The sequence below is a fragment of the Sapajus apella genome, unplaced genomic scaffold (genome assembly GCF_009761245.1).
Source record: "Sapajus apella isolate SASKATOON/1434 unplaced genomic scaffold, GSC_monkey_1.0 scaffold9, whole genome shotgun sequence".
Classification (NCBI taxonomy): Eukaryota; Metazoa; Chordata; class Mammalia; order Primates; family Cebidae; genus Sapajus; species Sapajus apella.
Window position 1 is genome coordinate 16952813 of NW_022436949.1, and position 26980 is coordinate 16979792.

A 26980-nucleotide genomic window follows, 5' to 3' on the forward strand; every position below is an offset into this window, starting at 1 on the left:
AGAAAAACATGCAAAGATTTTCTTCAGTGATATGCTCATTTTATAGAACTGGAGAATAAGTAACACATTAATAGCGAGTCTTCTGATCTATGAACATTATATATTAATATTTCCCCATTATGTGGCTCTTTCTTTTAGTATGTTTTTCAGTGTATGAGTCTTCATTTTTTCTCATATTATTTCATAATTTAATTTTACAAAATGTATCATTTTTATAAATAAATTTCCAATTATTCACTTTTAATTTACAGGAATCCAACTGAATTTGTATGTTTATTCTGTATCCTGCCACTCTGCTAAACTTGCTACATTTCTTTGATTTCATCCATTCTTTTATAGACAATTGTATCTGCAAATAGTTTTATTTCTTCATTTTTACAGATGATCAATTTATCTTCAAATAAAAAGTTTTATTTATTTTTTAAAATACACGTTATTCTTTTTGCATTTTTATTGAACAAAGCATTTCAAATACAATGTTGAATAAAAGTAATAAAAAATACATCCTCATCTCTTCCTGATCTTACAATGAACATAGTCTTCTAATGTTGTGATTTACCTGTAGGTTTTTCAGAGATTCAGTTTTTTGGATTGACAGTTGATATGGGTTGGCTCTGTGTCTCCACCCAAACCTCATGTTGAATTATAATCCTCAGTGTTGGAGGATAGGCCTGGTGGGAGATGATTGGATCATGGGGCAGAGGTTCCCCTTGCTTTTCTCATGATGGTGAGTTCTCACAGATCTGAGTTTTTACAAGTGTGTAGCACTTTCCCTTTCCCTAGCTCTCTTCCTCCTGCTGGCCATGTAAATATGCCTGCTTCCCCTGTGCCTTCCACCATGATTGTAAGTTTCCTGAGGCTTCTTCAGAAGCAGAAACCTGTATATCCCATAAAACCATGAGCCAATTAAACTTCTTTTCTTTATAAATTACCCAGTTTCAGGTATGTCTTTATAGCAGTGTGTGAACAAAACAAAATACAGTCTTTGTTCACAAAGACTATACTTATTCACTGCTAACGCCAGATCAGCAGTGGCATTAGATTCTCATAGGAATGTGAACCTTATTTGAAATGTGCATGCAAAAGATCTAGGTTGCACACTCCTTATGAGGATCTAACATCTGATGATCAGAGGTGAAACAGTTTAATCCTGAAACCATCCTTCTACCCCATCCATGGAATAATTGTCTTCTATTAAATCAGTCTCTGGTGCCAAAAAGGTGGGGGCTACCACTCTAAGATATAATTTAGTATCAGTATGTCTACCTGCTTTCTTTCTAGTAGTTTAGCATACAAAATTTATTATACTTTTACTTTTAACCAATTTGTGTGTTTATTAATATAAATTTCTTGTAGGCAGCATAAGGATCTTTGTTGTACAATCTGGCTTTCTCTGCCTTTTTATTATGAAGCTGCACACCAATTTCTCTAAATGCAATGATTGACATAGCAAGGTCAGAGTATTATTGTGTTTTTTGATTGTTCCATCTTTTCTTTGTCCTCATTTTCTCTTTATCTTTTTTAAATTAATTGAATAATTGTATGAGCTCATTTTCTCTTATTTATTGATTTATTACTTTTTTATTGTATTATTATTATTTTTTATTTTATTTTATTTTTTGAGATGGAGTTTTGCTCTTGCTGTCCAGGCTGGAGTGCAATGGCACAATCCTGGCTCACCGCAACCTGCGCCTCCTGGGTTCAAGTGATTCTCCTACCTCGGCCCCCCTAGATAGCTGGGATTAGGCATGTGCCACCATATCCAGCTAATTTTTTTTATTTTTAGTAGAGGCAGGGTTTTTCCATGTTGGTCAGGCTGGTCTCAAACTCCCAACCTCAGGTGATATGCCTGCCTCAGCCTTCCAAACTGCTGTGAGCCACTGCACCCAGCCCCAATCGTATCATTATTTTAGTGGTTGTTTTATTATTTATAATGCATTCCTTAGACTACCTTCAAATGATGTATCACTTCTCATTTAATATAAGAACCTTACATTATTATATCTTCTTCTCTTACAGTATTAATGTTATTGTTGTCATATAGTCATTTTACACCTATAGTAAAAACTTCACAATGTAATCTTCTGTTTTGTTTCAATTTTTAATTACCTTTAAAATCTACCAGATTTACATAATTTTAAAAGATTTTCTTGCCCATATAGTTGTCATTTCTGCTGTTCTTCATTTCTTTGTATAGACATTGCCAAATAGCATCATTTTACTTGTGTCTGGAGGATACATCTTGTACAGCACATCTGCTGCTAATAAGTTGTTGTAACCATACACGTCTGAAAATATTATTTAGTCCTAAGTTTGAAAAAATACTTTGAATGTATATAGAATTCTATAAGGACAGTTCTTTTTATTCCTTACACTACCATAAAAATGCTCCACTGTCTTCTCATTTGCACCACTGCCAATGAGAAATGTCCCGTCATCCTTATTTTTATCTCTCTCTATTTTTATGGATATTTTAATATTTTTCTATTTATCAATGTCTTGGGAAGTTTCTTTAAACACATGTATCTGTCATTATTCTACTGGATATTGATCTGCTTAATACTCAATGAACCCTTCACAGGTTTCTAGAGTTTTCTCTCTGTGTAACAGACTCCTGCTTGGCACTTTGTCCTTTGATTTCTTATAGCCTTGATCCTCCTTGATACTCAATTCCATCCCTTCAATCTAGGCTGGTTATCACATTTTGTTTTGTTTTGTTGAGACAGAGTTTCTCTCTTTTTGCCCAGACTGGAGTAAAATGCCATGATCTCCCACTCACTGCAACTTTTGTCTTCCTGGTTCAAGAAATTCTCCTGCCTCAGCCTCCAGAGTAGCTGGGATTATAGGCACCCACCACCATGCCCAGCTAATTTTTGTATTTTTAGTAGAGACAGGGTTTTACCATGTTGGCCAGGCTGATCTCAAACTTCTTATTTGTATTTGCCCTTTCCTATATCAGTGACTGTTTTAATTTTTAATTACCTTTAAAATCTACCAGATTTACATAATTTTAAAAGATTTTCTTGCCCATATAGTTGTCATTTCTGCTGTTCTTCATTTCTTTGTATAGACATTGCCAAATAGCATCATTTTACTTGTGTCTGTCTAGAGAGAATCTCCCTCTAGACAGTAAGCTTGGGCAATCTTCAAGCTGTCTCATTTTTTTAATATCATGTCTCAGAAATCACTCTTCTTTAGTGCCTGATATCAAGTGTCTTAAAAAAATTCTTTTGTCCTTCCTTTATGCCCCTCTTCCTTCTCTCCCTTCTGTCTTCCTCCTCCTTTCTGCCTCCCTCCCTCCAACCCATCTACTCTTTCTTCTCTTTCTTTTCTCTTCTTTCTTTTTGCACCTTCCTTCCTTCCCTTTCTTCATTTCTTCCTTCCCACTTTCTTTTCTTTTTTCATTCTTCCCTCCCTCACTCCCTCTTTACCTTCCTACCTCTCTTTCCTTCTTCCTTATTTGCTGTTGTTGCCTCATGTAAGAGTAAGTCCAATCTCTGCTTTGCTACTCAACATATGGCAATGGTTTTAGTTCTTTTATCCTGATTTTAATAAAATAATTCAAATATTATTTGACTCAGGGTTTTTTGAAATTTAATTGCTTCTTTTAAATTTTCTAATTTCCAGATAGAAATGAGCACATTCATAATGCTAACAATTATTTACTGATATAATCAAAACCATTACAAAACAGAATAATAAAATATTTACGGTATGAAAATGTCATGCCCCACTGCATCATCACTCCACTGATTTCAGTCCATGTACACACTTGGACCATGCTGCACTGCTGTCCTGATGAAGCACTTTTGCCAGAGTCCCCCATCTGAGAGCTTTTGCCAGTAGAGGATGAACACCCTTGGCTCCTCTAGAGCAGCAGGTGCTTAAGATTGAGGAACCAGAGAACAATGCCATGGGTCTGGTACCGGTCCCTCAGGGTTAAGTCATGGAGCTTGGAAGCGTGGAGCTGAACCTGGGCGCCTCAAAGTCATCCATAAACAAAGCCAGTCAATTGAAACCAACTTATACCATGGTCAATCCCTCAAGGGCATCAAAGAATATAAAATCAAAAAGCTTTATCCAAACAACAGAAACATCAAAATCCAAAAGACATCAGGCCTCAAAGATGAGGAAGAACTACTTCAAGTACTCTGGCCACTCATAAATCCATAATGTTTTCTTACCTCCAAATGCCTGCACTAGATCTCTAGCAATGACTCTTAATCAGGCTGAAATGGCTGAAATAACAGACTTAGAATTAAGAATCTGAATGGCAATGAAGATCAGTGTATGTTCTCGTGACAAACAGAAGTTACTTTATCAGTTCAGGATAAAGTTGAAACCCAGTCCAATAAATTCAAGGAATTCAGTAAAATGATACAGGAGCCGAAAGACAAACATCATCATTTTAAGACAGAACCAAGCTGACACGATAAAGCTGAAAAACTCGCTACAGGAATTTAACAATACAATTGCAGGTGTTAACAGCAGCACAGAGCAAGCTAAGGAAATAATCTCAGAGCCTGAAGACTACTTATCCAAATCAATTCAGTCAGACAAAATTACAGAGTGAGAAAGGATGAACAAAATTTATGAGAAATTATGCAACAGGACCAAAATGACAACACATTGGTGTCCCTGAAAGAGAGGGTGAGAGAGCAAGCAACTTGCAAACATATTTGATGATATTATCTCCAAAGTTTCCCCAACCTCACTAGAGAGGCTCACATTCAAAATTAGGAAATTCAGAGAACACCTGAGCGATACTATACAAGACAACCACCCCAAAGATACATAGTCATCAGATTCTCTAAGATCAACACAAAAGAAAAAAATAAAAATAAATGTAGCTAGAAAGAAGTGGCAGAAACTTACATATGGAATCCCATCAGGCTAACAGAGGATTCTTCAGAAAAATGCCTACAAGCCAGAAAATGTGGGCCTGTACTCAGAATTTATAAACAAAAGAAATTTCAATCAAGAATTGCACAACCAGCCAAATTAAGCTTCATAAGCAAAGGAGAAATAAAATGATTTTCAGACAAGCAAATGCTAAGGAAATTTGTTACCACCAGACTTGCCTTACAGAAAGTCCTTAAGGAAGTGCTAAACATGAAAACAGGAGATCATTACCAGTCTCCACAAAAACACACTTTAGTACATTTCCATTGACACGATAAAGCAACTACACAATCAAATCAACATAATAACCAGCTAATAACACCAAAACAGGATCAAATTCATACATGTCAATACTAACCTTGAATGTAAATGGGTTAAATATCTCACTTAAAAGACACAGAGTGGCAAGTTGGATAAAGAAGCAGCACGCTACCTTATGCTCTCTTCAAGAGACTCAACACACATGCAATGACACTCGTAGGTTCAAAGTAAAGGGGTGGGAAAAATCTACCAACAAATGGAAAACTAACAGAAAAAGCAATCGTTGCTTTTCTAATTTCAGAAAAAAAAAACAAGTTTTAAAATAATAACAGTCTAATAGGAAAAGGAAGGAGTTCACATAGTGATAAAGCGTTTGAGTCAATGAGAACATTTAACTATTCTAAATATATATGCACAGAATACTGGAGCAACTAAATTTATGAAACAAGTTCTTAGAGACCTATGTAGAGATGCAGATAACCATACACTAAAAGTGAAGACTTCAAAACACTACTGACAGTATTAGCAGATCACTGAGGCAGAAAAATAACAAAAATATTCAGGACCTGAATTTGGCACTTGACCAAATGGGCCTGACAGACCTCTGCAGGAGAGTCAATCCAACAACAGAATATACATTCTTCTCATCTGCACAAGCACATAATCTATAATCAACCACATGCTCAGACATAAAACAATTCTCAAAAAATATAAGAAGCCAAAATTGTAACAACCACCTTCCTGGACCACAGCGCAATAGAAATAGAAATCAATACTTAAGAAGATCTCAAAACCATTCAATTGCATGGGAGTTATGAAGCTCACTTCTGAATGACTTTTGGGCAAGCAATGAAATTAAAGCAGATATTAAACAATTTATTAAAAATAATAAAAAAGATACAACATACTAGAATCTCTGGGACATAGCTAAGGCCGTAAAAGAAGAAAACACAGTGTTAAATGCCCACATCAAATAGTTAGAAAGATTTTAAATTAACTAAAGAACATCACACCTAGAGGAATAAACAAATAAGAGTAAACCAACCCCAAAGCTGGCACAAGTAAAAAAAAAAAAAAAAAAAAAAATCAGAGCTGAACTGAGCAAAATTGAAAGCAGAAAGCCATACAAAGATTAACAAAATCAAAATTTTGTTTTTTGAAGTAATAAATCAGTTTGATAAACTATTAGCCAAAGTAAAAAAAAAAAAAGAGATGATCCAAATACAACCAGAAATGAAAAAGGAGACATTATCACCTACCCAACAGAAATACAAAAAAATAAATAAAATTCCCTCAGAGACTATTATGAATGGCTCTCTACATGCAAACTAGAAAACCTGGAATAAACTGAGAAGAAATTGAAACGCCGAACATACCAATAACAAGTTTTGAAATTAAATCAGTAATACCGACCAACAAGAAAAATCTCTAGGCCAGACCAGATGGATTCACAGCCAAATTCTACCAGATGTATTGTATAAATAAGAGCTGGTACCAAACCTACTGAAACTATTTCAAAAAGCTGAGGAGGAGGAACTCATCCCTAACTTATTGGAAGCCAGCCTCATTCTGATACCAAAGCCTGGCAGACACACAATGCAAAAGAACAGTTCAGGCTAATAACCCTGATTGATATGGAGGCAAAAATCTTCAATAAAATACTAGCAAATTAAATCATGCAGCACATCAAAAAGGCAATTTACCATCATCAAGTATACTTTATTCCTGGGATGCAAGGTTGGTTCAATACATGCAAATCATAAAATGTGATTCATTGCAAAAACAGAACTAAAAACAAAAACCACATAATCACCTCAATAAATAATGAAAAGTCTTTCAGTAAAATTCAATATTGCTTCATGTTTAAAACCCTTAACAAACTAGGCTTTAAAGGAACATATATCAAAATAATAAGAACTATCTATGATGAACCCAAAGACAACATCATAATGAAAGGGCAAAAACTGAAAGCATTCCCCTTGGGAACCAGAACTAGACAAGGAAGTCAACTTTCACCACTCTTATTCAACATAGTACTGGACATTTGCGCCAGAGAAATCAGCCAAGAGAAAAAAATAAAAGGCATCCAAATAGGAAAAGAGGAGTAAAATTATCTTTCTTCACAGATTACAGTATTTCATACCTAGAAAACCCCATAGCTTCTTCACAAACGCTCCTAGATCTGATACGCAATTTCAGCAAAATTTCATGATAAAAAATTCAAGGTACTAAAATCCTTAGCATTCCTATACACCAACAACGTCCAAGCTGAGAGCCAAATGAAGAACACCATTCCATTCACAAAAGCCAAAAATTAAGAATAGCTATTACTAAAAAGTCAGAATAGTTAAAAAGTCAAAAATAACAGATGCTGGCAAAGTTGGAAAGAAAATGAAACACTTATATACTACCCGTGGGAAGGTAAATTTGTTCAGTCACTGTGGAAAGCAGTTTGGCTATTTATCAACGAACTTAACATAGAACTTCATTCAACCCAACAATCCCATTGTTTGGTATATACCCAAAGTAACACAAATCATTGTATGGTAAAGACACATACACTCCTATGTTATTTGTAGTAGTATTCACAATAGCAAAGACATGGAATCAACCTAGATACCCATCAATGACCAGCTGGATAAAGAAAATGTGGTACATATATACAATATAATACTACACAGCAATTGATAAAATGAAATCACATCCTTTAAAGTGACGTGGATGGAACTGGAGGCCAACACCCTAAGTGAATTAATGCAGAAAGAGAAAATTTCATGTTCTTACTTATAATTGGGAGCTAAACACTGAATACACATGGACACCACAGATGGGAACAACAGATACTGGGGCCTATTTGAGGGTGGAGGATCAGAGGATGGTGAGAATCAAAAAAATCACCTACTGGGTACTAGGCTTATTACCTGAGTGTTGAAATAATTTGTACACCAAACATCTGTGACATGCAATTTACCCATGTAACAAACTGCACATTTACCCCCGTAACTAAAATTAAAATTTAAAAGAAAACATACAAAAATGAAAAGTGAATAAAACTCTGTAGTGATTATCACAATGTTTAACCACATAGTAAAAACAGACAGATAAAAATGTCATGCTTTTGAAAAGTAAATTATGCAAATAAATGTTTATAAATCATCAGTGGATAACTAAATGACTCATGTCTGGGTATCAATTTTTATACACTTGTCTATTTAAATTACAAACGATTAATAGTATATCAAAGGGAAAGTGACTGAAAAAGTAGGAATCTTATTTAAATGTTATTACAATTGAAAATGACTACACATTTACTTCCAAAAATAGTGGAATTCAAAGGTGAATCTCAGAATGTTTTATATTAATAAATTTAACTATATGTTATGAAAATACTTTTATAACCTATTTTTCCATTTTCTCTGAAGTTCTGGTATATGCAAATACTGACCTGAAGAGGCCTTTTGGCATTTGAATTTAATTAGAATCTACTAAACAAACAAACAAAAAAGAGTTATTTTCTTTTTGAAAGAGGTATTGACATCCACCTCTTCAAAAATTGTAAAATAATTGGATTATTTTCTTCCCTTGTAGTATAAACCATACAAATTTTCTGACTGTATAATTTAAGTTATTCCTTCATATTTCAGTCAAGATTAAATGCTAATTTATGTGATCAAATGTTTATCAATATCACTTAGAAAAAATGGTGGCAAGAGGATCTACCAGGTTAGAGTATCACCAACAAGTGAAATATGAAACCTAACTGAAAGAATTCCAATAATCATCCCTTATTGGAATTGTGGCAAAACTACCTAAGGAATAAAATACCTAAGGAATAAAAATGTCTGAATTTAGAATTAATATAGACTGACTTCACCTCTCATTATTATTGAAGACTCTCAGATTATTCTCAAAAATCATCATTGCTGTGACAGGGTTCTTGGTCAAAATGACCTGCCTCATAGGCTTTCCATTCAAAATTTATTTTTCTTGCAGTCCTGAAATCATAGCACATCATTTTCCCTGGTGAAGCTTACCTTTGTGGATCTTTCTTTAACATTTACATTGTTTACAGATCCTGAAAAGTCAGCAAAGGTAGCCAGCATCAAGCCTTTTTAGTAAAACAGGATTTCTGTCTGTATTTTATTTCAAGATGTTCAAAATCATCTTTAATTTTGCTCAGATTATCTGTGTCTTCATCGGATCTTTTAAGGTTTTAAATAACTATCTTAAATGAAGAAAAGTAACTAATCCTTATCTGATCCAAACCAATATGTAAATTTCAGACCATTTGTTTTTTTTACAACTACCGCAAACATACCTCAAGTTATTTTAGATGGAAAAATAAAATCGATAATGTGATGCATTGGTAAGTACACTGAGACTTTGATTAAAATGCTGCCCATTTTTATGCTCAGAAACTTGATTTAACTCAAACATATGCTACAGATGACAGTTTTCTATACATTCAATAGGAGTTCTTGGTCAGAATAATCAAAATTTGACTTAACATGTAGTCATAAGAAGCATATCCGAAGATACACAAATTATCTTTGGAGGCTTGGAAAAAGAGACCAACAAACACAAATACCTGATTAATATTATATTCTATGTTAGACAGATGTTGAATTTGATAAGATATGTAGGCTTTATTTTTCTAAACGATTTGAAATAGTACCATAGAAAGGTTAATATATACAGTTTACAAAATATTAAACATTTACAGAAGAAAAATAGAATATTGTCCTTCAACTCACGTTTCATTGCTATAATTTAAAAATTTCTATTTCATCTTGTACTTATATTCATATCATTCTCAAAGGTAGCTCTGGAGTTTTTGCTGCCTGCAAATCCAACTCAAAAGACCTGGTTTTTTGGTGATCTTTTCAGTTTCTTTAAAACACATTTGCTCAGAGAGTAGGGTACCTAGATATTGTGGGCTTCTGGGTAGAACACCACGTCATATTGATAAATTCATCCTAACATAGGTAGAATAAGCTTTCCCCAAAGAAACTATCATTTTTCCTAGTTTTGGTTTAAATAATAGTAAACTATGTAACATAGAAACCTAGGATAAATTAGCAAAAAAAAAAAGTAAAATTGAGTGTTCCATTATATTATTTGTCACTCTAAAATAGAGGGTGGTAAAAAGACTAATATTATTTCGCTTTAGTTTTATAAAAGTGTAGTTTGAGAACCACGTTCCTGAGAAAGTAGTCCTTTATCATTTTCAAAGTTGGTTTTCCCCATGGCTGAAGCAGAGATGATTATTATTTTAAACAAGTGCCTGGTGCAGGTCCCACTATCCTCCATGAGATTTTATTGCATGCTCTCTTTCAGTGACAATACTTTATCAATGGTTTCAACTTTCAGAAGCAGATTTTCTATCCTAAAGCTCTCATTTCGTCTCCAAAATAATTATTTCTTTCCATTTCTAGGTTATATTTGCATATTATTGATTAATTATGAAATAAAATACACTGAATGAACTATAATTCAGGAAATAATGGAATGTTTTCTAACTTGGGCTAAGAAGTCTTCTTTGAGCGAAGCTTATCAAGAATTTCTTCACCACTGTTATTTTAAGAATTCTATTTAAACATTCAAACACAATCTCCAGCAAGAGAAAAAGAAAATTGTTTCTCCATAACCTCAGATGCTGCCTCTTTTCTTTTGTTCTGTTTGTTTGTCTAAGCATAGAAAAATACAACTGGGCAAAATGGCCTAAAATATGGTAACTGGAGTCAGATAGCAAGGGTTAAAGTCCAGCTTTATGACTTTCAAGTCTGTGATTCTAAGAAAATTAATTACCCTCCTCATATTTCAGTCTTCTTATCTATGTAATCATTATACCAAAGGGATACATAAATGTAGCAGGATTTGAAGATGTTATGAATTTTTACATATATAAATATTCAACATGCTAACTGGCAAAAAGCAAGTTCTTAATCAATGCCACTCTATGATTATATCAAATATTTATTCATTTGACAGTGTTTATTGAGTAACTACTTGCTCCATGATAGGGGTAGAATCATGAGTAAAACAGACATACTCCTCTCCACTTGGAAGTTCACTGATAGACAGACAAAATCAACACAGATATTAATATATGGTTACAAGATTCAATAAGAATTTTTTTCAAAAATAGAGAGCAGTTACTATAAGTACACAAAACACAGGAGATGAATTTGTTTGGGTGATCAAGAACTCCTTTCCTAGGAAAGGTACAGCATGCTTATGTATGATGTCTCTATGATGAATAGGGCTGAACTCAGGAAGGGAGCTGTTAAGGAAAGGATATTCTCTATGCAAAGAGGGGAATCAACTTTGTGAGGTCCTAAGGCAGTGAAAACTTCTAGAGAAGGATATTAAGTCTGGAAAACAGAGGGTCAGGGGAAGGTTGGTAAGTGAAAGGCCTACATAGCAAACAAAGGACAGGTCATTGACAACCAGGTCATCCACGGTATAGATTGTAATCAGTTGGTGACCATAGTTTAAATTGTGATCAGCGAGTGGTGCAAATCCTTTGGTGGGGAAAAAGGAGAATGAGGGAGTGAGGGATGTAGAAAAATAAGTCAGCGTTCTTACTTTATAATTTTATTGGCTTCGGTGTAGAGAATGAACTTGAGGAGGCAAAGATAATGAGGGGAGGTGAAAATGGATGGAATTTGTAAAACCAGAGTTGAAAAAAGAGAGTAGCTTAGATTGGGTACAGACAATGGCTATGAAGAGAAGTAGGACATGTATAGGGAAGATTTTCTAAGCAAAAACAGCAATTCTTAGAAGAATATTGAAAATGAGGAGAAAGAAGATATTGACCAATGTGATCCTGGAATTCTGACTTACACAAACTAATTTGTAGAAAGCTATTCTCTGAAACAGAGTAGAAGGAAATTGAGCAAGACAGAATAAGATTTAGAGCTCAATTCTGTACATGTTATATTTGAATGGACTCTATGACATTCATCAAAGAGGTCAAGTAGAGGAGTGGCTGCGTAAGACTACAGTTCAGGAGAGGAGAGGGCTAGATTTAGAGATACAAATCTGGAAATACAGTTTATGGATGGTAGCTAAAACCATGGGATAAAATGACTGCACTCTGTAAGAATTCAGAATCTTAAAAAGCAAGCAGTTAAAACATGACATGTCTTCTCCCACTCACATCGCTATAAAATGCAAGAATATAAATATTGCTCTTCGGTGTTTTAGTTTACTACATATGGAATCTTGGGCAAAAATATCCACAGCAAAAATATACAGTTATCTGAATATCCAGGAAATCATATACTTTCTAATGTATATTTAGATAGGGAAGTCAAGAAATCAATGATGAATCAATCAGTGAACTATTACAGAAAAAGTATTGTTTATGTGGTCAAGGCAGTAGAGCACTGAGATTCATTTAGGGTGGGATGCAAGTAATGGGTGTTTAGTAAGGTGAGATAGGATGAAGGTTGGGATTTGGCCCTAAATTGGTTTACCACTATATTCCCACTACCTTTATGTTTCAAGCCTATGATAATTTGACCTTTCCAGAATTCTGAGACTGTGAGCAGCTTTGCCCTAAATGTCCTCCACTTGCTGTTCTAACCAGTTTACTCAACTGAGCTAGTCATACCTGTCTAAAGCAATGTTCTAACTGGTGTGAAACCAAATGAATAAAGAGGAGATCAATAAAATGAATAAATATAACATCAGAGAAAGGGCCAACTCACGTTTTATATGTAAGGATTAATTCAGCAGAAAAGCCAGAATTTATAAAACACAATGCTCATTATTAAACATGACATCATTGTTTGGTGATATAATAATAACCTAAGTGTCAAAAATTATCACACACGGTTCATATAGTTTATGTATTCAGTGATCATCATAAGAACTATGCAGCTTTTCTGGATGTGCTGTCATGGAAAAAAAATAAATCCACATTACTCATTATTTTGCATAAATTTTTAAAAGATAATAAAATTTCCATTCAGTTTCTTACTTTAGACATGCTATCTTTTCTGTGCAGTGACTCCTACTTTTACTGCATATTAAAATATTATATACTGATAATGATTAATTGCTAGTTTTACTAGTGTGGTTTTCAATCAATCATGAGTACAGAACCAATTCTCTATGAAAGTTTAAGAACACATAAATCCATCAAATACATACAGTATTAACTGATTTGTACAGTAAAAAACTAGACTAAAAATAAAATTGGACCTCATTTTCAATAGTTTACCCTTGCCAAATCTCATAAGACAATTTGATTCCAATACTAAAGATGATTTTGGTTGTTACATGGGTTAATTTAGGAATTTTTATCACTCACAACCCTTTGTGAATAAAAATAAAGTATTTTCAAAAGCAAGAAACTTGTTAAGTCTCATGTTTCATTCCTAACTATAGGTTCTGTTATTAATTTTATATTTGTTAATTTATTAAAATTTCTTAAGTCACTACTCCATTAATATTTTCAAAACTCCAACTTACATGAAAGTATTTACAAACTACTAATGCTGAATATATCCTGTTCACTTTAAAATGTATTTGGTATAAACCAAACTTTAAGAAAATATGAAACATTAATATTTCTAGGAGCTTTTTCAAAGACTTAAAAAATTTACAAACACAAATAATATATGTGTTTTTTTCTGAGCTGATGGAATCTCAAAACTATCAGTTAGAATAAAATAATAATTAGTAAATACTTAACCTGGTTTGCTTTTAAGTATATAAGGTGAATTGCTTAATGTTTCTGGATAACTCCCCCCTACAAAGTGTTTATATTTATTCAACAAAAGGGTATAAAAATTTCAATACATTTGATTTTTTAAATTCTAAAATTATAGGTAACTAGCATATTAAATAACTTTTAATAACATTTAATAACTTCATAGTATTCATGATACCCAAAGTTATAATTTTTTTCATAAAAGATCTCACTTAATGGGATAATAGATAAACTTATATTTAGGTCTCCTACATAGAGAAAAACCATTGACATACTTGATGATTGCAGATTATACTTCTCCCTCATTAAAATAATATTACATTATAGTACATGCCTTAATGTGACATTAGAATATATTCAATCTCTTAAAATTAAAATTTATATGATGCATATAATTGAAAATTTTTAAGGACAATTTTTAATCTGTAACTTTACATATGTCATAATTAGGGAGCACAGATATATACACTCACACATATATACACATATATGTTATACATACATAATTTTATATATTCTTTTTGCTACTTAATCAAATCTATAAGAAACTGATTCAATCAATCAAAAGTTTAAAAAGATGCTTCTGTTACTGATTTGTTATTGAGTAATTAAAATTTCTTAATATATTCATTATAATTTTCCTTTATTTCTCCTGTAGTTCTTTAATAATGTATTCTGATATCACATGAATCTAAATGCAAATCCTTTCATATCCTGACTATATTCCAAAACTAGTAATGATGTGGTTTAGAATAGTAATGAATTAATTCTCCAAAAATGTAAAACTCGGGAGTTTTATGTCTATGAAGGATTTTCTATAAGTCTTCAATGTAGCAGAACTCTACACAAAGAAGCATATTATTAGAAATAAACTAGAAATACATATTGAGCTGCTTAAGAAGGAGATACAATTTCAATACTGAGCCAGCAAATCACGACAGCTAAATGCAAAGGGGCTCCATAACAGTTTAATTCAAAAGTGAACACAAAGTAGAAGGACCAAAAGAGAAGCTGGGACAGAGAATAAGACAACTGTATTTCAGGAGCAAAAAGAGGTAAAATAATGTTGCTGTCCAGTAACCTCATTTTGTCCACTTCATTACTCCTGGAATAGATTCAAATCACAGGGATCTTAGATAATATGCTAAGTCAGTTACTAGACCAATATATGAGATGCATTCTGATGATGTGTAAAGCAAATTTTCACCTTCAGGTAATGGAAAAACTCATATAATTTAATGATAGTAGATAACAGAAGAACACCACAATCTCAGGAATAGGAGAACCATTCTACCTGAAGACTTACAAAAATGCATGTATGTTCAAATGGTGACTATGACTTTGAAAACTTCCAAAAAGAAAAGTGATGTGTGTGAACCAATAGAAATTAATGAGCAAAGTTTTAATGAAATTAAAACTTGAGCAATCAAAACCAGGCTGGCATCTCTTAACCCACATTTTCAACCTGAAACATTTTAGACTTAGTAGCCACAAGAGCACACAGGGAGAAATGGGTGGAAATTGAGAGATGCTTGGAAGCCCCACGGAGACTTACTGTACCTGGGTCCACATCCTTCACCTGTTGCCTGGCTCGAGTTGTCTGGCTCCACTTTGAGCTCTTGGAGGACCAGCCCTTTTTCGTGTGGTCCAGGAAAGTCCATGCCTGGCACCACCTCCTCCTCTAGGGACTCCACATAGAAGAGAGTCCTGGCTGGCTGCTGGGTGCCCTGCCCAGGAGTCCCTTGCTGCAGCCTCGTGGCCACTGGAAGCAGGGTGCCATTCAGCGGATTGAAGGAAGAGGAGGAAGAGGACGGGGAGGACGAGGAAGAGGAAGAAGAGGAAGGCTTCTTCCAAAAAGTGCTCACACCGCTTCTCTCTTGGCTTTTGAGCAGGCGGCTCTGGCTGGGTCCCCAATGCTCAAAGCTTCCACTGCCGTCCTGTTGCAGGCAGCCGCCCCCCGCCGGGCCACCGGTGGACGGTGACGGGTGGCTGAAGAGTTTCCAGCGGAGTCGCAGGATGTGCTTCACATCGAAGTCTTTTCTCCCAGAGCCTGACATGCTTTAGGCACAGAAGGCAAAAGGCTAGTAGCTCACGCGGGAGTAGGCTGGCCAGTAGGTGGGGGAGGCCAGTGGAGCCCGGGGGCGGAGGAAGAGGTGGGATGCGCCCTCTGCACCCTGAGAGCCAGAAGACGCGAAGCGGGCTGCACGCCCGGCCAGATGAAGGCTGGAGCGCGGACGGCAAAACCGCGCGGTTCAGCAGCGAATGGGTCCGCAGGACCTGGGCGTGGGGACACCACCAGGCGGGAGCAGAGGCAGGAGTGGGACGCCAAAGGCTGAGAATCCTCGATGCCCGCGCGGGGGCCCCGTGGTTATGGCGGGGAGGGACGACCCTGAGGCTGAAGATGCGCGAGGGAGGGAGGTCTGAGCGCTCGGAAGCTCCGGAGGCAGCCGCAGCTGGATACACCTCACTGGGATGCCTTAGTGGCAGAGCCTTAAATAGGGAAGGTGGTTGCGTTCCTGTCCTGGCAGCTCAGAGTTCAGTGTCTGGAGAGCGCAGAGAGAAAGATCCCCAAGTCTGGAGGAAGCGTACCCCCTGCCAGCTCTCTTGGTGCACCTGCGCCCCTGTCCCTGGCCTTTCCAAGGATGCCCTGATAGCCTGCCGGATGGCGCTGAGAAAGTCAAATGCTTTCTGCAATGCCACAAGAGGTGGTTTTATATAGTCAGTTTGTAAAGAGAAAAATAGATATTCTAGCAAATATAGGGAGGCAAAAGAAAAAGCCCGCCTGTGAAGCTGTCAAGGTCCTCACAGTACAATTTTCTCTCTGCCTCAGCGCCTCCTCCTCCCCCGTAAGTGACGCAGATGTGCACTAGGGCCTATACGGAGAGATGGAAGGAGGGAGGGAAGGCTTCAATCTTCTTTATGCAAGTGAGTCTGCTGCTCTTATTGTCCCCTTGTGTGGGTCTTGTCACCTTTTTTCACTCTCCTTCCTCACTACATTACTGTGTAGCAATACAAGGAAAGAAAACAGGCGTTATCCTTTTGCATCAGTAAACACTAAGCATGAATCATGGCAGTGTAAACTTAATAGGCTGCCATTGGTTTGCAGGTTGCAGGTTAATGGCTTGAATTATTTAATAAACCGCATCCTTTAACCTTTAGCCTTAGTTTCTCTGTAGTGAGACACAGAAGAAACAGGGATGCTGGAGCTGAAGTGTGATGATGCCACCACCCTGACACATTGTGATTCTGCTATTAACGCACCCAGGCAGTGCTTCACCCCTGGGGCCAGAGGCGTACGGTAGAAATTTGAAGACGGGCATCTGAACACGGAGGACGGGTTTTGCAAAATCAGTGCATTTGGTGTATGTGTGTAGCCTCGGAATGAAAGCTGTGATCAGTGTAAATCAAGAACAGAGTAAAATTATAAAAGAGAATCTCAAGGCATAACCTTCTAGTACATAAATCATTGTATAAAATGCATGGAAGAGTTTAGGCAATAAATGAGAATAGTCAAAGGCTACCTAATATCTTGCAAATAGGTGGTTAGAGAAGCTGTGTTTTTCCCTTATATCTATATTTAGAATGGTGAGGATTGTGATCACTTTCAGGACATGACTACTTTGAATTTTTTCATCTTTCCTTTAATGAGGCATTAAAATAGAACCCAGTAACCTTTGCTGAAGGCAAGGGGACTAGGGAAGCAGTGAATTCCCTAACTCAACCAGGAATATGATTGTTGTCTGTTCATGAAATTCACAGTTTCAGTAACCCCCAACAGAGCATAGGAATCAACCACTGAAGTGCAGTTAGACTACTGTTCAGTTACCCCCAATGTTGAGCTGTAAACTTAACGAGAAACCCAAGCTAAATTTGAAGTCCTTAGACAAACTTGGACATTTTAATAAAATAAGAAATTAAGTACACAAAAGACCTATTTTTAGGGGAATAACTATCACTATTGTGCTTAAATATTGATTTATGCCACAATGGTTGGACTCCAATCCCTTGTGCCTTGATTTTTCTCTCAGTATTCAGTGTTTTTTGTTTTTTAAGCAAAAAGAAAAAAAAAATCCTTTAAAGCTGAAAATGGTGACAGATCATTTTTATCCAAGAATGTAATCAAGTAAGTCTTTCCCTTAGGGAAGAAAATAGTGTATGAAATTACACGTTACAAACAGGACAGAGAAAAGTTTCCATCAGCAGTAATGTTGAAAGTTGAAGTGCATGTAATTAATTTATATAGAAATTAGTGCTTTTTGGATTTTCCCGTTTGATTTATTTAAAATAATATAAAATAACATAATTAAAGTCTCTATATCTATGTTTTTCATTAGTTAATATCCATCACCATTCAAAAACTGTAATATAAAATTCATTTGTTATTCTAAAAGTCAATTTTGCAGTTTCTTTCTTCTCTGCAGTTCTAGAAAGAATAATCCACTGCTAAAAGTTATATGTTTGAAGGACAATATTTTATATGACCCAAAAGAGGGCATAAGATTAATTTATGATATAAAGGAAGATGAATTAGAAATATTGTCACATTTAGCAGATGATGAATAATGCCTGTTAGTCTTGTAGTAACATTTAGTATGTTTGAAGCACTGCTCTAATCTGTGATGTAAATATAGATACTTTTCTATATTTGTCAATATGTGCACAATATATAAGTTTGAAAAAATCACTCTTCATGGGAATATATTTAAATAAATTCTAAATATTTTCATTTGATAAGTTGAATTTTAAAAAATAAACTATGCATGAAGTTATGTTAAACTGAAATGATCAACAAAGAGGACTATATTATTTTCACTTGACTGGTACCATGCTACAGTACTGTAGAAAAGGAAGGAGAACAAAATAATGGAAGAAAGAGAGGAAAGTGAGAAGGAAGAGAAGAGATGGAGAAAAAGAAAGGAGAAACTGGGAGGGAGGGAAAGACAGAAGCAGGGAGGAAAGGAGACTGGAAAATAATTTGCTTGGATATCATGACTTCACTTGGCATATTAGATAAAATCCTTGAAAGATGTACATTGTAAAATACAGCACTAATTAATTTGTTTATCCATTATTCAAAATAAGAAACTTTCATTGATCACTTAATTTCAATGCAAACTAGTAACAAATATGAAGGAACTGGTTCATGTAGCTTGCTGGAGGAACTCACAAAAGAGGATTGTTTAACCAGCCATAAATAATAATTGACTTGTGAGTCAATTGAATTAAGATTTAAGATAACCAAGCTTATAGGCAAGAAAATATTGACATAAAGACCACTTTTAAGAATCCTAACAATCACATTACACTTTATTTTAAAGACAGAAGCGATTTAATTATTCTAACGCTATTGAATTAAATTGAACTGTCAGTTAAATCAATCAAAGTCTTTCAAATGAATGTCCATATGGTCTCCATAGTTTCCAGAAACAGTGTAAGCAAAAAACGTTAATCAGGATACGGAAAATCTGTAGAACGCTCAAGTATTTACTGTAATACACAAATACAAAACTCTTCACATAATTATTAAACCAAACATGGGTGTAAAATATATCACACTGAAATTCTCTACAACTCAAATATTCAAACAATAAGCAAAATTGGCTTTGGATCTTTCTTACTCCATTTTCTGTTTCTTGTAATAGAATACTTGAAGCTGGGTCATTCATAAAGAAAAGGAATTTATTACAGTCATGGAGGCTGAGAGGACTAAGGTCTAGGGGCCACATCTGGTGAAGGTCTTCTTGCTGGTGGGGACTCTGCAGAGTCCTGAAGCTGCACAGGCATCACATGGGAAGAGGGCTAAGCATGCTCTCTCAGGTCCCTCTTCCTTTTCTCATAAAGCCACTAATCCCACTTCCATGATAATCCATTAATTCATGACATTCTGGCCACAAGATCCAATCACCTCTAAAATGCCCACCTCTCAATACTGCCACCACTGAGATTAAATTTCAACATGAGTTTTGGAGGGGACAAAAATTCATGCCATAGCAGGATTAAAGAATTTTCTAGACAGAAAGCTTCTTACTTTTAGTGACTATTTTCTAAACAAATGCAATTAAATGTACACTTTTCTAGGAAAAGTGATTCTGATTTTTTGAATCTTTGTGACAAACCTACAACATCTAGAATTTTGCTTCTATGTGATAATACTCAACAAAAACATTCAAATGGCTAATTATGTTCCAAATAGAAAATTCATGCCTTATAATGGCTCCTGTGATTTGTCTTTGATTAATTTTTAATAACATGTACCTATATACATTTTATTAGTCCATTTTCACACTGCTATAAAGACATACCGGAGACTGGTAATTTATAAATTTATAAATGTATAAATTTATAAAGTATACCTGAGACTGGTAATTTACAAATTAATAAATTTATAAATTTATAAATTACCAGTCTCCGGTATGTCTTTATAGCAGTGTGAAAATGGACTAATAAAAGTTTAATCAATTCACAGTTCTGTAGGGTATGCAGGCTCCTGCTTCTGGGGAGGCTGCAGGAAACTTATAATCATGGCAGAAGGCAAAGGGGAAGCAGGCAAGTCCTATATGGCTTAAGCAGGAAGAAGAGAGAGCAAATGTAAAGGTGCCACACACTTTCAAAAAATCAGATCTCATGAGAATTTTATCATGAGAACAGCAAGATGGAAGTCCACCCTCATGATCCAATCACCTCACACCAGGCTCCTCCTCTGACACTGGGGATTACAATTCGACATGAGATTTGGGTGGGGACATAGAGCCAAACCCTATCATACAATAATATAAGATATTATTTAAAGATAGAGAATTCAATTTAAAATATAGAAATCTTGATGTATAATTTAAATAAAAATTGTTTTGCATTGACTTTTTTCTCAAAATGATTGAAACATAATACCGTACAGCACTAATGTTATCTCATGCATAATCAAGGGTTCCTACCTCTTAAAACAAATACACATAACCATTCAGGGTCTATTAATCTTCATTACAGTATAGGAATAGTTTCCTTAAGTAGCAATTAAGGGACTGCTTAATAAACATTTGGAGATATTAATTCATCCCCAGGGGCCATTTTAATCTACTCAACCTCCTTGGTTTATTTGACCTTTTAACTTAGCTCTGGCAATACATGTGTATAGTTGAGGAATTCTTATATAAATTCCTGAATTTCATTAATATGTAAATGCAAAATGGCATTAAAATAATAAATTTCTATTAATGATGAGCCAGGTTTTGCGTGTCTTTTTATTTCCCAAAATTCTGGGCAGAATATTGACAGTGGTTTGTGAACATTCATTATTTTCATTTTGGTACTGGCTCCTGTCTGGTTAATCACACTACTGAGGGAATTATGATATGTGTTTAATTTTATATATATATATATATATATATATACACACATATAGCAGATATCTATATCTATCTATCTATATATATAGCAGATATCTATCTATATCTATATATATATATATCTTTATGAAAATATAGATTGAAAACAAAGATATAGACATACAGCTATAGATAAATGTACTACAGATGTATATACATTTAATATGTAATTATATTTCAAGAATATTTTCTAATATGTAAAATACATTTGGTGGCATGATATTCCTATTTTGTGTAACATTGGAATCTTTGAAAAAGACAACTGCTTAATGCTTATTTACAAAGGGATAAGATTTCCCTCGTATTAAAAAGGTGATTTCATTTTCTGCATGTTGTACTTAAATTTGCCTGTATCACTGCGGGGTACAGTGAGTCCCCTGAAACTTTAATCACTATTATCCTTTTGTAAGTAACCTCTGAATAAACTTTGTGGATATTTTATTATCCGTGTTCTCTTTTCAGACATGGGCTTTTGGAGACTTTAAAATATTTTATCAAATCGGGTTTCTACATTTATCTTTCCATCTTGAGACATATTTGCCAAATTTTTATAATTTCATTCACCCACATTATTACCAAGTCTTTTAACAATCTAGGACAAAAATGCATGGATTTAAAAGCTAAGATCTAGTTTGCCTTAACATAATTCTAATTAGGGATATAACCTAAATTACAAATAGTTTTCAAACGTTTTTTCTAGAAGTTTATGTGTAAGTAATATGTGAACTTAAAACACTTAAGAATAAAATTTTATAGTTAATCTCTTTTAGAACTAGCACTGTGATTTTTATTTCAAATAAATTATATATTCAGAGTATTGGGAAGATTATTCTGAGATATCAAATTACTTCAAAACACTACTACTGTAAGTAAATTGGCTTCCAAAACCTAATTTGAAAATCACAACTTGACACTTAATATATTTTCCTGAGTCTTAACACCCAGTCAGGATGCTTTTAGTTCACCAATCCAAAAGATTATTACTTGTCAGCCCCATGGGAAGCTAGCAAGATGAACCTTTGCCTTGAAACCTGTCTCCTGCAAATGTGGTGACCTCTCCCTTTCTGTACAACTCTAGCTATTGGACATCATGACAGATGTAAATTCTCACTCTTTATGGCTTAAAGGAGATATGACATGGACTTCACACAATAATATACTAAAGTCTAAAAAATATTAAAACAGAAAACTCTGCAAATTAAAGCACTGCATATAATTATTGAAATTGTAGCCTACTTAAGTTTTAGTGCCATGTCTAGGACAAAATTACAAGTTAAATAACAGCAGCAAAAGGAATGATGAGTTTTCAGATTATGTTACAGTCTTTAAATCTCTTCACACTAGATAGATTCCCAGATTAAATACAGACTATTTTCTTCAACAGGTATGAAAAATTTTATACATCATATTATTACTTTCTTCTTAGTTGGATAATGATTCAAGAAACGAAGAAAGGAACTATTATTTTATTACATCCTATTAAGTGTCAGACAATGATCTTATCTATCTTGATAAAAATCTTATTAGGTAGGCATTATAAAATAGGCTTAATATGAAAAAAGTAAGACCTGGCCACTGATTTTTTCAAATTAATTGTTTAGACACTCCTCCATAAGCTGTATTTTCCTTCTATTTTAAAATTCATGTATGAGAACAACAACAACAAAAAAAGACGACGACAAACTCATTAAAGCCAGGGATTCTCAATATCATTTCATGAGCTGTGTGAGCTCTGCTTGATTAGAAGGAAAACTCTTGGTAATCTCAAAATTGAGCTCTTTCGTGTGTGTGTGTGTGTGTGCGCGTGCACGCGTGTGTGTGTGCGTGCACGCATGTGCGCGTGTGCATGTGCATGCCTGTGTGGGTGTGTTAGTCCCTTTTGTGCTGCTATAACAGAACACTATATACTAAGTAATTTATACATAACAGAAATTTATTCTCTCATAGTTCTGGAGGCTGGGAAGTTCAAGACCAATGCACTAGAATTTGGTCTACAGAGAATCTTGCTCTGAGCACACATGGCAGAAGGCAGAAGGACAAGAGAGAGAAAAAAGTCTGTGACTCCACATGGCAGAAGAGCAGTGGAGTCACAGAGTGACTCCTACAAGTCCATTTTATAGTGTCATTAATCCATTTATAGGAGAGGGAGCCCTCATGACAGAAACACCTCCCAAAAGACCTATTTCCCAACACTGTTGCATTGGGGAATAAGTTTCCAACAGAAGAATGTGTGGAAATGCTTTCAGACCATAGCAGTGTGTATTGTTTTCAAGTCTATATGTAGGTATGTGTATTTGTGTAGATACATGGGTGGCTATATCACTATAGAAACGAAAATAATGTTTTTTTTTTTTGGTGGGGGCAATAAATTTTGGGAAATGAAGATGATCTTACTAGACTAGGATGGTTCTGCAGGAAAATCAGCATGTCTTATTTAATTTTGAATTCACAATGCCTGTCTATGATGGCATGAAACACCAGGAAATAAAGGATGGTTCTGAATTTATCATAATGAGAAATGGAATAAGGAGAATAACACTTTATAGTGAATGAGAGGTCAGGAAACATATGGTACTTTTTAAAAAAGTACTGTGAAACTTGGGATCTACAATTATTTAGTGTGAAAACAAATAGAATTATAAAACTCAGTGGTTTCCGGAATATTTTGGTGCTCTCACTTGTGTTTCTAAAGTACTATAAAATGCTGAAGAAAAATTCAGCATATATTATGCATACTCATTTTATCAAAGAGGCAATGCAATGTGCAAGTTAGGAAGTTTTTTATTGTAATTCTTAAAACTGTATTTTTAAATCAAGGAAGATTTAAATCTTCACATTTAAATCCATAAGCTTTAGTTACATTAAAATTCCATCCCTGCATTATTCATCCTTTCATTTATTCAAACATATTTTTTACTGAGCACTTACTTTGTGCCAAGCCATGTTCAAGGTGATGGGGGTGTATAAGTTGAAAGAAAAAAAAAAAAGTAGGCCCAAATCTCTGCCCTCAAGTACATTACATTCTTGAAATTAGAGACAGAAACTAAAATCCAACAACTAAATATAATTGTTTCAGATGATGGAGACATCCATGGAGATAAATAAACCATGGAAGAAATATGGGGAGTTTTGAAGGAAAGAGGGCTGAGGTTTAAATAATCTATGTGCTTAAGCTCCACTGATAAGGTGGCACTTCTCCCTGTCCAAAAGGAAGTGAAAGCATGGGGAATAGAGAAACAAGGGCCTGGGGGCATGATAAAGTTTGGTGCATTTAAGGAGTCAGAGCTACCAGAGGTGAGTGAGCAGAGAAGGAAGGAGCTGGAATGGAGCTCAAACAGGCAGCAGACAGGACACCAGTTCACTTACAAGATCTTTTAGGCCAGTGCACAGATACTAGTTTTTATTCTGAATGAGATAGAAAGCCAATAGAAGATTTAGTGCACTGGAATGATAGCACCTGACTTACATTATCTAAGATCACTCTGGCAGATATAGTGGGAATAAACCGAATAAAGCAAGGTAGAGAAAAGGAAAACAACAGACAGACTATGTAATAAAGAATCTAAGAGATGATGTAAATGTTGACCAGACATTGTGGCAAGGTCTAGCATTCTCAGGGAATAGATTGTCCTTAAAGTTCATGGTCTTTTTCTTTTCATTTTTAGATGGGAAACTAAGTTGTAGATAGTCTTGTATATCTTTTGCTCCCCTAAATAACTAATTTCTCTATTTTTTCTGTTCTTCACTGATGCAGGATGCTCACACAAACCTAAAGCATGCTCCAGTGTTCCTGGTCTATACATTCCTACAACATAAAGTAATTTCTATTTTATCCTGATTTACAAAAGAGGGCATCAACTTGTACTTATGTAGTATGAATATGTTTTATACCGAATTTACAGCATAAAGACTATAGTTAGCAATGCTGTATTGCACTAGAAAGTTGCTAAGACAGCAGATTTGGATGCTCTCATCTCTCTTTCTCTCCCCACTTCCCTCTCACACACATACACATATACACACAAAAAAGTAACTATGTTAGGTGATGAATATGTTGATTTGCTTAACTGTGGTAATCATTTCACTATATATACCTATATCTAAACAACATGTTGTATAGTTTAAATATATACAATTATAAAAATGAAGAGAACTATGCTTTTTCCTGGGGTATTTCAAATTTAACTAGAGGGAAAATCAAAGCTCTTCCTCTCTCTTCAAGAATTGACAAAAATGCTAGGACCAGTGCAAGAAGTCACAGCCTGAGCGGTGCATCCTATAAATATATTTGCATAAGGATTTAAATTATAACATTTGCAAAATAGTTCCTGCGGGATGCTCACGTAAACCTAAAGCATGCTCGAGTGTTCCTGGTCTATATAGTCCTACAAGATAAAATAATTTATATTTTATCCTGATTTAAAAAACAGGGTATAAACTTGTCTTATGTAGTATGAATATGTCTTATACCCAGTTTATAGCATAAGGACTATAGTTAACCTAAGGTCTATAGTTAATCCCTCCTGGTTGCCTGTTGACTGGAAAGCAACATTGTAGAGTGAAACTTCACAGGCTTTGAAATCAAATCACGACCCAAACCCTTCTCTGCTGCTTACTATTGATATAACCTTGGGCCAAGTACTTAATTTCTTTGAGTCTCAGCTTTCTTATCTGCAAAATAGAAGTTAATGTGTAGATCAAATAAAACAAAACCTGCCAAACAAGGAGCACATTGTTGGTGCCGAAGTAAAGGTAGATATTGATATTTACTTTGAAAATATTTGTATATTTAAATGACCTTTATAGTGTTGTTTTAAAAAAGTTTAAAAAATAAAGCTTTCAATAAGCAGTTGGTTTTGCAACTTTCAAAGGCATTTTACAAAATACCCAGATTACTGTTCACTAGAGTGTTCACAATATGGAATGGAATCCCTGATTAATCACAACACTGATTTTCTGGTGAGCTTGTAGTTTTGTAAGTCAATGACAAAAATTGAAAATCAATCTTTTACCTAATTTTATTCTAGGAATAGTCAGAATCCATAGATATCTGCATATTAGGGATATTCTAAAATCATTTCAAGTAGAAGAAACGTAATAAAATACTTGCTTCAGTTGACAAATCACTTAAGTTAATTTTATCCTGTCTTGTGAGTTGGGAGAATAAGGAGAAGTTAATGAATAAGTAATTTAGATTACACAAAAAAATCTTGGCAATAGACTATAAAAGGAAGGTAAGAGAAATGACATTGCACTAAATAAATCTCTGAGAGTGTGAGTTAAACAACAAATTTTACTGGGAAAACTAGAGGTTATTTTGCCAGTTATGAAACCTGCCCATTAATATTTATTGAACTGGGTATATGGAATTTATGGATATTATCTACCAGATATAATGCATTATAAAGCCATCATTGTGCTTTTTTGTAGAAAGAATTTATTCAAATTAAATACTAGTCAAATTGCTGCTTTTGAATAAGAATGCCATACACACACACACACACACACACACACACACACACAGAGAGAGAGAGAGAGAGAGAGAGAGAGAGAGAAAGAGACTGGAAATTTTTTTTTAATTTCATTTGTTTCAAAGAAACAAGCTATCAATAAGCTAACTCTTCTAGACTTATGTTATTTTGATGACTATCACAGAATGGTAGAATCATTGATATTATAAGATACACTTAAAATTTCCTCTGATTTTGTTGAT

At 34.7% G+C, this 26980-nt stretch overlaps 1 protein-coding gene across 1 annotated transcript in view; it reads right to left on the minus strand.

Moving 5' to 3' along the window:
* KLHL1 (kelch like family member 1) overlaps nucleotides 1–16737 on the minus strand; it is a 428234-nt gene extending 411497 nt beyond the window's left edge. Inside the window, exon 1 of the mRNA XM_032277337.1 lies at nucleotides 15446–16737. Coding sequence (XP_032133228.1) covers nucleotides 15446–15942 — 497 coding nt within the window. The 5' untranslated portion in view covers nucleotides 15943–16737. The remainder of the gene's footprint in view (nucleotides 1–15445) is intronic.
* Nucleotides 16738–26980: the final 10243 nt, after the last annotated feature.